The sequence below is a fragment of the Rana temporaria genome, chromosome 1 (assembly GCF_905171775.1).
Source record: "Rana temporaria chromosome 1, aRanTem1.1, whole genome shotgun sequence".
NCBI lineage: Eukaryota > Metazoa > Chordata > Amphibia > Anura > Ranidae > Rana > Rana temporaria.
Window position 1 is genome coordinate 27,811,668 of NC_053489.1, and position 17,339 is coordinate 27,829,006.

The 17,339-nt window shown below is 45.7% G+C and overlaps 1 protein-coding gene across 30 annotated transcripts in view; it reads right to left on the reverse strand.

Annotated features, from left to right (window-relative positions):
• The window catches only part of CELF4 (CUGBP Elav-like family member 4), a 1,399,301-nt gene that overhangs the window by 497,055 nt on the left and 884,907 nt on the right, over nucleotides 1–17,339 (reverse strand). For all 30 annotated transcript variants that reach the window (XR_005746938.1, XM_040336074.1, XM_040336067.1 and 27 more), the window contains exon 3: nucleotides 13,612–13,660. Coding sequence is in view for 29 of the 30 variants with exons in the window: in XM_040336074.1 (XP_040192008.1) it covers nucleotides 13,612–13,660 (49 nt within the window). In the remaining variant the exon portion in view is untranslated. The remainder of the gene's footprint in view (nucleotides 1–13,611; nucleotides 13,661–17,339) is intronic.

Genomic DNA, 17,339 nt, shown 5'->3' on the forward strand with positions numbered 1-17,339 from the left:
CAATGGCGCACCATCCAGGAAAGGGTTAAACGTCACGCCGTCCTTATCACCCGTCTCATTACAAGCTGCAGCTTCTTCATTTTTCAAGGCGAGCACCTTGGATATAAACCGCCGCTGGAAAATGATGGCTTTATCATTGGCGCTAATGCCGCACAGGCAATAGGAAATAATGAACGCCACAGCAAAATATAAAATGACTATTTATTTTCCTTCTAAAGCCCGGCCGCCTTTTTAACTCTCGCCGCGAGGCATCGCTGGGACGACTTCCCCTCTCCTCGCTTCTCGGATGGGGGGGGGGGGGGGGGTCGACTGATGAGTTAAAAACCATTCGGTTGTGTTTTTCACTTAAAAATCATGTTTCATTACAGGGGAAAAAAAATAAAATAAAAAAATACCAGATAAGCAGATTGGGTTGTGATTTTCTGCTGACTGTCCTTTGCAGCTGAAATCAATTGACTCCTCTGTATTGGTTGTTATCCAAGGGAAGGGGAGGGGGGGTGTTATGAAGTATTAGTCCGGTCAATGTAAAGTAAGCACTTTGGAAGTGTGGCTCTAAGGTAATGATCGCAGTAAATCGCTAACACCTATGCAGATGGCCACATAAAGCGGCGGGAACAATGCTCTTTGTCTTCCCAGCCCATTACAGCCCTTCTAATCAGGTAACCGAACGAAGAGGCTGGTTATTCGGGAGATCGCCGAGACGCCGTCTTCTGTCAGCAGGTTGTTAGGGCTGAATTAAAGAGTCACTCCACTTTTGTTGAGAAAAAAAAAAACATGTCCTCTAATGCCGGACCGTTTTTCATGACGACAAAAATTGAATTTTTTAAATTGGTCATTAACCACTTAAACCCCGGACCAATATGCTGCTAAATGCCCAAAGGCGTTTTTACAATTCGGCACTGCGTCGCTTTAACAGACAATTGCGCGGTCGTGCGACGTGGCTCCCAAACAAAATTGGCGTCCTTTTTTCCCCACAAATAGAGCTTTCTTTTGGTGGTATTTGATCACCTCTGCAGTTTTTATTTTTTGCGCTATAAACAAAAGTAGAGCGACAATTTTGAAAAAAAATTCAATATTTTTTGCTTTTTGCTATAATCAATATTCCCCAAAAACATATATAAAATTGTTTTTTTTCCTCAGTTTAGGCCGATACGTATTCTTCTACCTATTTTTGGTAAAAAAAATCGCAATAAGCCTTTATTGATTGGTTTGCGCAAAATTTATAGCGTTTACAAAATAGGGGATAGTTTTATTATTTTTTTTTTACTACTAATGGCGGCGATCAGCAATTTTTTTCGTGACTGCGACATTATGGCGGACACTTCGGACAATTTTGCCAAATTTTTGGGACCATTGTCATTTTCACAGCAAAAAATGCATTTACATTGCATTGTTTATTGTGAAAATGACAGTTGCAGTTTGGGAGTTAACCACAGGGGCGCTGTAGGAGTTAGGGTTCACCTAGTGTGTGTTTACAACTGTAGGGGGGTGTGGCTGTAGGTCTGACATCATAGATCGTGTCTCCCTATAAAAGGGATCACTCGATCGATGCAGCCGCCACAGTGAAGCACGGGGAAGCCGTGTTTACATACGGCTCTCCCTGTTCTTCAGCTCCGGGGAGCGATCGCGAGGGGGCGGCTAGAAACGAATAACTGCCCCCTCATCCCGAATCGCTCACCGACGATTTCCGACCGCCGATCAGACCCCCGGCCCGCGGAAAGGCAGGGACATACATGTACGCCCATCTGCCTGTACGCGCCATTCTGTGGACGTACATATACATGCGGCGGTCGTTAAGCAGTTAATGGATACAGCAGGTGTGCAGATCAGGGAACTCGGTACAGGGATGGTGGGAAACCCTTGTAATGGGCACGGTAGGTGTACAGACCTGGGAACTCAGCCAAAGAATGGTAGGAATCCCTCAAAATGGGCACAGCGGTTGTACAGACCCGGAACTCAGTACAGGGATGGTGGAAACTTCTCATAATGGGCACAGCAGGTGTACAGAACTGGGGGCTCAGCACAGGGAAGGTGGGAACCCCTCATACTGATCACAGCGGGAGTACAGACCCTTAACTTAGTACAGGGATGGTGGGAACCCCTTATAATGAGTGCAGTAGGTCTACAGACCTGGGTGCTCAGCACAGGGATGTTGGGAACCCATCGTGAATCTGGGCACAGCAATTGTACAAACCCAGGAACTAAAAGCTGGTATCTCACCAAATAAAGTCCATGAGTGAGGAAAGACACTCCAGAGATAGAAATCTTGAGAACGAGTGAGATTTGTTTGGTGCACATGACGATCATACAATATGTGCATTTGCAAGGTTGAATGAATAAATGCCACCAATACACAGGAATGTATCAGTAAACATGCATGTTACAGTGCATTATCCCAAGGCATACAGTAGATGTGAATGGGCCTCAACACAAGAGATGGCTCTTGCAAGAGATTGGCTGTTTGGCAAGTCCCCCTTTAAAACACTCCTGACCTCAGCGCACGCCCGTGGATCGGTAAACGTTCAGTTTCAGGACGCCAGCTACTTCATAAGATGAAGGAGAGCGAAGCAAAGCTTTGAAAGTAGGAACGGAGAATGTCGTTAGCATAAAAAAGCCGGGTGACACAATGTAGGTGCCTCCACGTGCCTCCCCCATTCATCCTCCGAGGACAAAGTTCACGCATCGCGTCGGTAGAGGGATGTATATTCAGCGCTATTCAGCAACATCAATTACTCTCATACATAACCCTGCACTGATACTTTGCCCCCAAACTGCATTATTCAGCTATTTTTCCCCTTCTTCTCCCTACTAGGCATGACCAGATATCTTCCCATTAATTGCATATTCAATACTTAAACAGCACATAGAGTGCTGACTTGCAGTATCGCCGTACCATCAAGGAAGCGGCCACGTCTCGGCATTTACATGGGAAATAATGATGTGCAAGGAACGAACCCTGGCCCAGGAATTGTAGAAATAGTTAAATGGCGCGCTGTACGTATTGTTCTAGTGCTACGATTGGAGGAACGGCACTGAGAAACTTGAAAATGTAGTATGTAATAGTAAAACGCAAACCGCGGGCCTCTCTCTCTCATGTGTTCTCTTTAGTATTGGGAGACCAAAGTTATTAACAGAGCAACTCAGGAAGACCTTCTCTAATACCCCTCAATACCTCAGCGTGGTAGGTGGGTGACATTTGTCTTGGTGCCACATTCCATCCAGTGTGCCCAACCCAGGATGCTTCCGCTGTCAAACACAGGACCTCACTATTGGCCCGTACACACGATCCGAATATCGTACGATTTCTTTCGCTTAATAGTCGCAAGTAAAATGAAATAGGTTATTAAAGTCACGAAAATTCTCGTACGACCGAAAAAAATAATCGGAAGTGATGTGCTGTAATGTATTTGTATTGTATTGTCGGACGACAACTGTACTGACTACGTACGATTTTACATCGTACGAGGAAAATTTTTGTGCATGTCCGATCGAATAATATCGGATGAACGGTCGTGATAGGCTCTCGAAAGTAGTGTACACACGATCCAGAATCGTACGATTATTCATTGGACGATCATTTTCGTCTGATATTCGGATCGTGTGTACGGGCCATAAGAAACAGGTAAGTTGGCTCTTGTAACGACACCACCCGAGTATGAAAGGGGTTAAAGTCGTTTAGGACATTCCATTCCCGAACACAAAGGCAGCTACCGAACACTCCAATCAGCCGAACAAGAAACCCATACGAATAATCCCCCCCCCCCCCTGTACGAGACGATGCTCTGTATTGAGGGTCAAGCAGGAATCAGACTCTTTATTGAAGGCAATACAGACTCTTTATATACACTTGAGAATACTGCAGTCACCACATGAACAATGACCCGGATCCACCCACAACATCACACAATGGTTACATAACGAGCCCCCAATACACAGTGGCCTGGATTCAAGAAGCAATTGCGCCTGTGTAACCATAGGTTACACAGCGCAATTGCTTACTTGCCCCGGCGTAACGAATGCTCCTGATTCAGGAACCTCGTTACGCCGACTACAGCCTAAGATATGCGCGGCATAAGGCTCTTATGCCCGCATATCTTAGGCTGCATTCTTATTTTATCATCCAACCATGTGCAAGCAAAAATTATGTTTTTTATTTTCCTTGCATGTCCCCCTCAGATCTACAGCGACTTTTAGTGCACTTGCAGTGTAAAGTGGATTTTCTTTTCATAAATAACCCCCTATGTCTCCCTCTTAAAAATGATAAATACCTGGCTGCCATGTTGACCCAATGGCTGCAGTACTTTTTAAGGCACTGACCAGGTAGAAACATGCACATTAGGACCTAGAAAGGCCTGTAACCTAGAACATAATTAGGTAGATTTACAAAGAGTTAGGCTGGCTTATCAGTAGATAAGCCGACCTAACTCTGAATCTACGCCGGCGTATGTTTAAGCGTATGCTCAAACAGAGATACGCTTAAACAAAGCTAAGATAGGCCGGCTTGCGTCGTTCTATCTTAGCTTGCAATGTTGCTGATGGCTGCTAGATGGCGCTTCCATTGCGGCCGGCGTAGATTATGTAAATGAGGGGATACGCCGATTCACGAACGTACGCCAGGCCTACGCCGTCAAATTACGTTGTTTCCGTAAGGGATAGGCCGCCTAAAGTTAGAGCTATGCTCTAGTGGCCTAGCCAATGTTAAGTATGGCCGCCGTTCCCGCCGCAAAATTTGAAATGTTAACGTCGTTTGCGTAAGTCGTCCACGAATCGGGATTTAGGTCGTTTACGTCCACGTCGAAATCAATAGGCCCGTACGGCGTACTTAGTCGCAATGCGCACTGGGAAATGTAGTCGCCCGGCGCATGCGCAGTATCAAAAAACGTAAAAAAACGTGAGGTCAAGCCTCATTACCATACAACACGCCCCCCTCCAAGTCATTTGAACTAGGCGCCCTTACGCCCGCTCGTTTGAGGCTACGCCGCAGTAGATTAGCAGGTAAGTGGTTTGAAAATCACTACTAGCCTAGTTAATTTACGGCGGCGTAGCCTAAACAGGCTAGGCTAGGCCGTCCTAAAGATAAGCCTTTCTACGTGAATCTACCTAAATGAGCGCAGAGATAGCCCAACAAAAAGCATTTTCAGAAGGCTTGGAGTTAATCATAAATAGGTCTAAAAAAATGCCCTGTAGCCAGTTCTGCTGAAGACTTCTATGCTCTCACTTGTAGAAAAAAAAAAGAGAGCAAGAAAGACATGCTCCAGCACTTTGGGGATGAATGGGCCAATTATAGAACGTATTAAAAAACAGCTTTTAAATATTTAACACTTTGCTTTTCAAAAGGTTATTATTTGCAGAATTCCAGTCCTTATACAGGTAGAAGAAAAGATTTTCCGAACTACTCAGCTGCAACACCGCATGAGGAAGTGGAGCTGTAATAAGCCTTAATCAGCCATAGAATCAGTCTGGGCTTCCGCCGTTTCAATTTTTAATTGGTTGAGAGCTGCAAAGACATTGGGGCTGATTTACGAAAAGGCAAATCCACTTTGCGCTACATGTGCAATTGAAAGTGCACTTAAAAAGCAGTGGCGGTTCGTCCATAGAGGGCGCTGGAGCGCCGCCCCCTCTGGCTCTTGCCCGCCACTGAGTCTAATAACATACATTCATGCATTGCATGAATGTATGTTATTGTTGCCAGCTGCCGCTGGTCTATTCAGATGCCCGGAAATTGAGCGCCGGCCACCTGAATAACGGCAGCTGGTTGGCTGTGCGGAAGTGCCTTTCCGAGTACAGCCCTCGGCTCCCGGATGTCTTATCCTCGGAACGCACGGGGGGTGCGTCCCTTGGATAAGACTGACGGCCGTCTCAGCCAATCAGGTTCCCCGATTCTGGTTATCAGTAACCTGATTGGCTGAAGCGTCACCAAGGCGGGAGAAGAGGACATCGAGGGATGTGGAAGGAGAAAGGTAAGTGCATTTTACAGGGCACAGCGGCGACAATGGGCACAGAGGCGACAAGGGGCACAGTGGCATCAATGGGCACAGTGGTGACAAAGGGCACCAAGATCAGTGTGGTCAAATGCTTTTGATTAAAAAAAAAGCACCGTTGACACCCAGGGAAACCGGATGTGATGTCAGGTCATTGCTTGCCTTCCGGATTATTATATCATAGAGGTGAACAGTGCTGATCCTGTCAATCAGGACTACCAATGGGACGGGAGGGGGCATCCCCTCCCTTGGCTTGTTAAAGCCATTTAGCGGCTAGGTCATAGGTGTGCACAGCCTATTGCATTAGGCTGTGCACCCCAAAGCTCAAACACACCCTGCTCATCAGTCTCAATGTTCATTCAGAAAGGGAAGGGACCAGTAAATGACATATTTAATGGCCCCTTCCCCCACTCATCCTAAAACATCCTGGCAGCAACAGCATTTTGCCGCCATTTTCTCGGCGCCAGCGCCAATTTTTTGTAGCCTGCTGCTTCCATTAGGAAGATGAGAGGTGGGAAGCCTGCAGCGCTGTGGAGTGAAGGGGAAAGGGGGCAAGGCCACAGGGCAAATCTGTGCTGCACAGGGTGATTAGGGTGTGCCTGGGCACACCCTGTGCGCACGCCTATGGGCTAGGGGTCTCCACAGACTTTAATCAGGCCCTGCTCCTGATGTGGTTATCTAGATATCCCGAGGGGATCGTCTTCAAACCATACCGACAAATAGCACACAGCAGATCGTTATAGACATTCAGAGAAATGATACAAATCGTGGTTTTCTTAGATGACTTTGTTGGAATAGCGGAAAGTCATGTGACCATTTCCACTGCCAAATATCACCAGACAAATGAAGGATGACTGACGGCCGGTAGAGATGTCACGGCAATGGACAGAGGTCTTGTCAGATGTCTACATCCCTTACAATCTCCACCCAGACACGGATATCAAAGATCAAATAAGAGCGATATCAAATCCGCCCAGACATTGACTCCAAATGTCATCATCTCTATTGCACTTGGCAAACACAACCTAGGTTTGTAAAACGTCGAGGCCGATCAAACATTTCAGCTGAAAACTCCGCCATAAATTCAGAACACACTGTACTCTTTCTCTGCACTGGTCCCACGTTAACTTTATTTAAAGGGGAACTCCGGTCCAATCTCAAACTTGGTAGCAAGTATGAACTTAGAGCGCCGATCAAAGCTGGAGGATGACCGGGAATTGAGAAAGTGGGAGCAGGCGTCAGGCACTAATTCAGAAGGGTGGACATATGTGGGGTAAGAGAGGTCTGTGGCCAAGCCCCAGCAGGCAGAGCGAAACAGGTCAGGGGGAGGGGTGTATCTGCCATGAGGCAAACAAGGCTTTTGCCTTTGGCGGCACTTTTCAGGGCGGGGCGGCACTGCCCCCAGGCAGAAAAGACACTACGAGCAGTGAGATCGTTACAGGGGTGCAGACCACACCCGGGCTATGACCATGCCTCGGTAGCCTGGCTACACACAGCTGGTAAAAAATAGCCTGTGGGTTGCTGGAAGGTGAAAGTCTGGTGTGTTTTTTTGGGGGGTGGTGGGAGTACCTCCTGGTGTAGTATGGGGGGATAGTGGAGCCTCCCTCTCTCTCACCCCATCCCTCTCTCCATCACCCCCTCTGTCTCTCTCAACCCCCCTATTTTATCTCTCAACCCCCCTCTTTTATCTCTCAACCCCCCCTCTTTCTCTCACCCTCCTCTCTCTCACCCTCCTCTCTCTCACCCCCTCTCTCTCACCAGCTTCTCTCTCACCCCCCTATCTCTCTCTCACCCCCTCTCTCTCACCTCCCCCTCTTTTTCTTAGCCCCCTCTCTCTCACCCCCCACTCTCTCTCTCTCTCTCTCTCTCTCATCACCTCTCTCTCACATCCCTCTCTCATACCCCCTCTCTATCTCACTCCCTCTCTCACCCTCCCTCATACCCCCTCTCTATCTCACTCCCTCTCTCACCCTCCCTCTTACCCCCACTATCTCACCCACTCTCTCACCTCCCTCTCACTCCCCCCTCTCTCACCCCACACTCTCTCATCTCCTCCCTATCACCCCCTCGCTCTCTCACCTCCCTCTCTTTTTCTTAGCCCCCTTTCTCTCACCCCCCACTCTCTCTTATCCCCTCTCTCTCTCTCGCCCCTCTCTCATATCCCCTCTCTCTCTCTCTCATTTCCTCTCTCTCACCCCCTCCCTCTTACCCCCACTCTCTCACCTTCCTCTATCTCTCACTCCCCACCCTCTCACCCCTTTCACACCCCCACTCTCTCATCTCCCCACCCTCTCACCCCTCTCACACCCCCCCTCTCTCTCATCTCCTCTCTATCACCCCCTCTCTCTCACCCCCCTCTTTCTCTTACCCTCCCTCTCATCCCCCACTCTCTCACTCCCTCTCTCTCCCCCACCTCTAAAGAGGTGGAGCTATAATATAAAGAGGTAGAGCTGAAGAGGAAAGGGTGGGGTTTACAGATGAAGGGGTGGATCTTAAACAGGAAGGGTGGGGCACATTTAGATGAGGGGGCGTTCAATTTTAGTCTTGCCTAGGGCAGCACAAAACTAAAATACACCACTGGTCAGGGGGTGTGGCCGGAGCAGTGCTGGCTGAGGCCAAACACAGTCATATCCCGATCTGAAGCACTGAGTTGGTTTGAGCAGCGCCTTATCCCACATATGTCCACGCCTTGGTACCAAGTAGATGGGAAACACCAGCTTCTAATTTTCATCTACATTGCAGGGTTCAGCTAACACAAAAATAAAGAATTAATTTCCAAATCTGTTTAAGATTCATTGTGCTCCGGGTGACAACAGTTTGTCAAATTTGGTGTCAAGGCCCCATCCCCTTTTTATTGTCCAATCACACCAATGTCTTTCTATCTATAGAGGATCTATTTTTCTTTATTGATATACTGTTGCACTTTATATCGTATAAGATTTTTAAACATGTTCTAAAAAAAGTAGATTATACCTTGACTGTCACTGGATAAAAAGTGTAAACAAGTATGAGCGGCAATAATAGAGGACTCACAATTCCCCTGCCCCATTTCCTCTGTTCTTGGCTATGTTCTACAGGGTGGGCCATTTATATGGATACACCTTAATAAAATGGGAATGGTTGGTGATATTAACTTCCTGTTTGTGGCACATTAGTATATGTGAGGGGGGAAACTTTTCAAGATGGGTGGTGACCAATGGCGGCCATTTTGAAGTCGGCCATTTTGAAGTCGGCCATTTTGAATCCAACTTTTGTTTTTTCAATAGGAAGAGGGTCATGTGACACATCAAACCTATTGGGAATTTCACAAGAAAAACAATGGTGTGCTTGGTTTTAACGTAACTTTATTCTTTCATGAGTTATTTACACATTTCTGACCACTTATAAAATGTGTTCAATGTGCTCTCCAGTGACATGCGGCGAGTGCTACGCTGTGGGCTCTTGCTAAATGAAGCTAGGACAGCCACTGATGTTTCTTCATTGGACCCCTTTCACACTGGATACGCCTATAGCAGAGCGTTAAAATTGTGTTAAAATCGCGGTAAAATAGCAGCGTTTTACCGCGATTTTAAAGCTCCGCTATAGGCGTATCCAGTGTGAAAGGGGTCTAAACTAACTCATGAAAGAATAAAGTTACGTTAAAACCAAGCACACCACTGTTTTTCTTGTGAAATTCCCAACAAGTTTGATGTGTCACATGACCCTCTTCCTGTTGAAAAAACAAAAGTTGGATTCAAAATGGCCGACTTCAAAATGGCCGCCATGGTCACCACCCATCTTGAAAAGTTTCCCCCCTCACATATACTAATGTGCCACAAACAGGAAGTTAATATCACCAACCATTCCCATTTTATTAAGGTGTATCCATATAAATGGCCCACCCTGTAGAACAGTGGTTCTCAACTTTCTAGTGCCGTGACCCCTTGATTAAACTTCCCAAGTTGTGGGGACCCCCAACAGTAAAATTATTTTCACAGCGTGGGTTGTCAGCAGCCAAGGGAAGACAAGTAATTTGCACCCCTAACCCACGGACATTTAGCTCTCCCCGAGTCCTGTCCACTCGTACAGTATTAAAACCCCTTATGGTACATTTTAGGATGTACCCCTCTTTCTCTTTGTTCTCCTTTCTTTCCCTTTCATCATACTCTTTCCTAGTTCCTTGTTTTTTTTCCCCCATCCCTCTCTCTAACTGTCTTTCTTGCTCTCCCTTTTTTTCCTTTCTTTCCCTATTTCTTTGTTCCTCCCCCTTTTATCATCTCCCTTCCTGGGAGAACAGCGCGGGCTTCAGGAACAGTCCAGGATTTGGTGACCCCTGGCAAATCATAATTTGACCCCCGAGGGGGTCCTGACCCCCAGGTTGAGAACCACTGCTGTAGAATCTAGAGCTATGGCCACCTGAAAAAGCTTCACACTTGACACCTCTGGGAGTGTCAGATGCATGCACCGCCCACTCCATGCCTTGGTTCCTTCCACTGACCCCTATGACACTGCTGTGACCTATAGTGATGTATGAGCAGGTGGGAAAAAACATCGTACTCAGTAGGGGGGGGGGGAAGCATCTGGCACACTGGAAAATGCTGAATCTGAAGATCCTTCAGACAGCCATAACTCTGGAACATAGAATAGATCAGAAGAAGGAGCCACAGGATGGGTGAATATAAACCCCCTTTGTTTGTAAGCGAAGAAGTGAATAACAAAAGCTGCCTAAAGGGCGCATTCACTCATGCATGTGCGGACATGCAGTAAGGCACCCTTTGTCCCGTGTCGCATTAGCATTGCTCATTCATTTGAATAGACTCTTGTCTTTCATCAACATCGTTAGGGATGATTCTGGTTCGGTCTAAATCCTGAAGGAAGATGTAATTGCAGACCGAATCAGTTGCAGGTGGGGCACCCCACAGCTCCACATACACAAAGGGGATGCCCATGACATCGTAGATCTAATACTGCCACTTGACCATATTAGGTCATTGACATGGGCCATATTAGGACATCATTGGCCTAGTATGGCAACACGGTCATATTAGGCCAATGACATTGGCCATATTGGGTCTATGTCATTGACTTAACATAGCCTTGTAACCTTAATAGATCAATGAGATTGGCCATATTAGGACATATTAGACCTGACTGGGCCACATGGCCAAAATAAGTCAATGACATTGGCCATATTAGGCCGCATTATGACATCATTCACCTAATATGGCCACATGGTCAAATTAGATTAAATACACCAGCCATATTAGGTCAATGTAGCCTTAGTAGGTTAATGACATTGGCCATATTAGGCCATAAGTGACCTGATTGAGCCACATGGCCATATTAAATCAATGACATTGGCCATATTAGGCCATATTATAATATCATTAACCCAAAATGGCAACATGGTCATATTAGATAAATGACACCGGCCATATTAGGTCAATGTCATTGACCTAACAAAGCCATGTAGCCCTAGTAGGTGAATGATATTGGCCATATTAGGGTATAATTGACTTGACTGGTCAAAAGGCAATATTATGCCAAGGACATTGGCCACATTAGACCATATTATGACATCATTAACCTAATATAGTTACATGGCCATATTAGATCATTGACACCGGCCATATTAGGTCAATGTCATAGACCCAACAGGGCCATGTAGCCTTAGTATGTTAATGGCATTGGTCATATTAGGCCGTAAGTGACCTGATTGGGCCACATGGCCATATTAATTCAATGACATTGGCCATGTTAGGCCATATTTTAATATCATTAACCCAATATTGTCAAATGGTCATATTAAATAAATGACACCGGTCATATTAGGTCAATATCATTGACCTAACAAAGCCATGTAGTCCTAGTACTAGTAGGTGAAAGATATTAGCCATATTAGGGTATAAATGACCTGATTGGGCCACATGGCCATATTACACCAATGTCATTGACCACATTAGACCATATTATGACATAATTAACCTAATATAGTCACATGGCCATATTAGACCATTGACCCCGGCCATATTAGGTCAATGTCATTGACCTTACAGGGTCAAGTAGCCTAAGTAGGTTAAAGACATTGGCCATATTAGGTCATATTAGGACGTACAGTATTTGACTTGGTTTGGCCACATGGCCATATTAAGTCAAAAGCATTGGCCATATTCGACCATATTATGACATCATTGACCTAGCATGGCCACATGGTCAAATTAGATCAAAGACATTGGCCATATTAGGTCAATGGCATTAATTTAACAGGGCCATGTAGCCTTAGTAGGTCAATGACATTGTCCATATTGGGACATATTTGACCTGATTGGGCCGCATGGCCATATTAAGTCAGTGATATTGGCTATATTAGGCCATCTTATGACATCATTGACCTAGTATGGCCATATGGTTTAATTAGATCAATGACATTGGCCATATTAGGTCAATGCCATCAACCTAACAGGGCCGTGTAGCCTTAGAAGGTCAATGACATTGGCCATATTAGGACATATTTGACCTGATTGGGCCACATGGCCATATTAAGTCAATGACATTGGCTATATTGGGCCACATTATGACATCATTGACCTAGTATGGCCACATGGTCAAATTAGATCAAATACATTGGCCATATTAGGTCAATGCCATCAACCCAACATGGTCTTGTAGCCTTAGTAGGTCAATGACAATGGCCATATTGGGACATATTTCACCTCATTGGGCCGCATGGCCATATTAAGTCAATGACATTGGCTATATTAGGCCATATTATGACATCATTGACCTAATATGGTCAACGATTAGATCAATGGCACTGGCCATATTAGACCAATGCCATTGACCTAACATGGCCATGTAGCCTTAGTGGGTCAATGACATTGGCCATATTGGGACATATAAGGACATTTTTGACCTGATTGGGCCGCATGGCCATATTAAGTCAATGACATTGGCTATATTAGGCCATATTATGACATCATTGACCTAATTTGGCCACATATTAGATCAATGACACTGGCCATGTTAGGTCAATGCTGACAGCTTTTTTCTGGGTTTGGTCGAATATGGTTTAGGACAAAACTTATCCTTAAACATCATCACCCAGTCATCATTGTTGGACCGTAGTCATCAGGTGGGTACTGCTAGAAGTACCCATCGAGCACTGAACCCCAGAGGACTGGTGATATAACTGTATTCCTGTGTGTAAGAACCTTTAATACAAAAAAACGTGCAGGAGATCGTGTAGGAGTGGAGTGGGGGTGGTGAGATAGGCAAAATTGATTCCATATTTTCTTAAAGGTGGCCATAATTGACCTTTAAAAGCATCAACTTTGTCAAAAAGTCCGCAGCAAAAGTAAGCAATAAATTCCCATCATCGTTCGACACAATATATCTTAACAAGGAAGTCATTGGTTTCCTAGGCAATGGCTGCCACCTTTCAGATCATAATTGAATGTGAGGGGGGGGGGGGGGGAAAAAAAAAAAGGTGCAAAGTACACAAAAAGAAAAAAGAATTTGATAATAAGAAGTTCTATGGAGGGAATGTCCCCGCCACTGATTACACTGCTAATTGATCAGCCGCACAGCATGACAAAATCTAACAGCAATCACGGTACTTAGCGGTAATGCTTGGAGCAATGTAGACTACTACCTCCTCGACTTTCGCTGTCTGCTGGCTTGACCTGGATTGGCCGGTTCATCTGTAGAGAGAGGAGAGAGAGCGCACGGGTTAGCGTCACGAAAAAATAAATAAAAAAATTTGCGTTAGTGTATTGTACAAGATTTTCAACAGTCTGAAATACAGTCACATTAAAACATTGTGAAACAATGTAGCATGCTTCCAATTACACATAAGTACAATTAGTAGTGTTAGTATTAATAAAATATATATATAATAATACAATATCTCAGAAAAGTAAGTACACCCCTCCATGGGCATCCGCTGAATTTTTTTCAGAGGGGGGGGCTTCGGCAGCGGTGATACACAGTCGCATTTAACCCTTTCTTAAACCGATAACGCGATCATCTGGCAGTATGAAATAGCTCTTGAGATGATTCAGCTTCACTCCATGCCCATATAAATATAGCCTAGAGAATGTACAGACCCCCCTTCAGCACAGACCCCTCAATTCAGCACAGATGGGCCCCCCTTCAGCACAGACCCCCCCATTCTGCAGAGACCCCTCCATTCAGCACAGACCCCCCCATTCCACACAGACCCTTCCATTCAGCACAGACCCCCCCGTCCCCCCTTTAGCACAGATGGACCTCCCTCCCCCATCCCATTCAGTACCTCAGATCAGCCATCAGCGCGGCACAGGCACAGCAGGTTCCTTCCCCCTGTGTACACATAAACACCGGAGGGGGAGGCGGCTTCACTCTGCTCGCTGTGCCTGTGTTACATCCGGGGCCAAGACCGCTTAGACAACCCGCGGCCACTAGACCCTTCAACATCTTCTCGATCTTCCAGGGGGGTCAATTTCCCCCCCCCTTGCCCTATGGAGCGGATGCCCATGCACCCCTCACATTTTTGTAAATATAGTGGAACCTTGGATTACGAGCATAATCCATTTTAAGGAGAATGCTTGTAATCCAAAGCACTCACATATCAAAGCGAGTTTCCCCATAGAAGTCAATGGAAACTAAAATAATTTGTTCCGCATTGACTTCAATGGCATGCAATACCGCATGCGGCCAGAGGAAGGGGGGGGGGGGCCCGGAGAGCCTCGAAAAAGGCCGGAAAGGACAGCTCAGCTGAACTCGGAAAACCTCGGAAAGACTCTGTTCTCGAGCCTTTCTGAGGTTTGCCAAGGCCAGCTGAGCTGTCCTCGGGCCTTTCTGTGCGTTTCCGAATGCCTCCAATCGGCTCTGCCCCCCCACATCACGCCAAACGCGGTACGGCACACTGCTTTGGCTTGAATCATGCTCGTTTTGTGAGACAACACTCGCAAACTGAGTCAGGTTTTTGAAAAATACAGTGCCCGTATTGCTAAACGCTCGTTAACCGCGTTACTCGCAATCCGAGGTTCCACTGCACTTTGATAATACTGATATTTTTGAAAAATTTAATCTGTATACCTCTGTATGCCAATAATGTGATAGATGCAATATTCTATCAAAAAATTTCATGAAATTCATTCCTGTCTTCTTTGTCATTTATATCATACAATACAATACACCTGAATCTCCTGATGAAGCTTTTTGAAGCGAAACATGTAGAGTGGTAGTGTCTGCATATGCCTTGAATATAACAAATCATATACTATAATATGGATTTTTTTTATCATGTTTTATTGTTGTAATAAAATGTATAAAATTTTATGAATTGTAATCTATTTTTTTGACTTGACACCTAAAAAGTCCCCAGGTTTGTTCCTTTTCCCATTTTTTTTTCTTACGATTATATTGGGATGTGGTGTTTGTCTGATCTCTCTGCCCTTACTTTAAAAAATAAAGGAGCACACATGGCAGGCTGACAACGCTGATGCAAACTGAGAGGCACTGGCTTAGAGTTGTCAGCCCGAAACAGGAAGTGCTGTTACTGGCGGGATCTAAAGATAAGGAATTTTGCAACAGACTCACCAAAAGAAACAACTTGCTTAACCACTTAAGGACCCCTTCACGCCGATATATGTCGGCAGAATGGCACGGCTGGGCACAATCACGTACCTGTACGCGTCTCTTTAAGCCCAGCCGTGGGCACGCTCGTGACCCAGTCCTAAGCTCCGTGACCGCACCCGCGGACCCGATCGTCGCCGGTGTCCCGCGATCGGTCACCGGAGCTGAAGAACGGGGAGAGGTGTGTGTAAACACACCTTCCCTGTTCTTCACTGTGGCAGTGTCATTGGCCCAGATTCAAGAAGCAATTGCGCCTGTGTAACCATAGGTTACACAGCGCAATTGCTTACTTGCCCCGGTGTTACGAATGCTCCTGATTCAGGAACATCGTAACGCAGACTGCAGCCTAAAATCTGCGTGGCATAAGGCTCTTATGCCACGCATATCTTAGGCTGCATTCTAGCGATGACCGCTAGGGGGCGCTCCCATTGTGCTCAGTGTATAGTATGCAAATTGCATACTAACACCGATTCACAACGTTGCGCGAGCCCTGCGTACGCAATTTACGTAGTTTGCGTACGTCGGGTTTCGCGTAAGGTTGCACATCCTAATAGCACGCGCAGCCAATGCTAAAGGATACACGTCGTTCCCGCGTCGCGATATTTGAAATATACGTCGTTTGCGTCGTTTGCGACGTCATTTGCCGCAATGCACGTCGGGAAAATTTCCCGACGGAGCATGAGCTCTACGCTCGGCGCGGGAGCGCGCCTAATTTAAATGATTCCCGCCCCCTACAGGATCATTTACATTAGGCGTCCTTACGCAGGGCAAGTTTACACAGCGCACACGCAATTTACGGAGCTGCTGCCCTGCGCCTCCGCAAATAAGGGGCAAATCTACCTGAATCCGGGCCATTGATCGTCTGTTCCCTGATGTAGGGAAAGACGATCAGTGACGTCACACATCCAGCCCCGCCCCCCTACAGTTAGAAACACATATGAGGTCACACTTAACCCCTACAGTGCCCCCTAGTGGTTAACTCCTAAACTGTAATTGTAATTTTTTACAGTAAACAGTACATTTTTATAGCATTTTTTGCTGTGAAAATGACAATGGTCCCAAAAATGTGTCAAAATTGTCCGATGTGTCCGCCATAATGTCGCAGTCACAAAAAAAATTGCTGATCGCCGCCATAAGTAGTAAAAAAAATAAAAATAAAAAAAAAATGCAATAAAACTCCCCTATTTTGTAAACGCTATAAATTTTGCGCAAACCAATCGATAAACGCTTATTGCGATTTTTTTTTTTACCAAAAATATGTCGAAGAATACGTATCGGCCTAAACTGAGGAAACATTTTTTTTTTTATATTTTGGGGGATATTTATTACAGCAAAATGTAAAAAATATTGATTTTTTTCTCAAAATTTTCGCTCTATTTTTGTTTATAGCGCAAAAAATAAAAACCGCAGAGGTGATCAAATAGCACCAAAAGAAAGCTCTATTTGTGGGGAAAAAAGGACGGCAATTTTGTTTGGGAGCCACGTCGCACGACCGCGCAATTGTCAATTAAAGCAACGCAGTGCTGAATCGCAAAAAGGGGCAAGGTCCTTTTACCTGCATAATGGTCCGGGTCTTAAGTGGAAAACCGTATACAGCGAGGGGTGATAGCGAACATACTAATTAACAGATCGCGGGTTTACAACATACACTTTAATTACTCCAGGTCAGCGAGACGCTTTTTATTCTCTGAAGCGGGGGGTCACTGCCCGCCATACCCAGCTAGATATATATGATCCCCCGATTGTGCCCACACAGGTAGA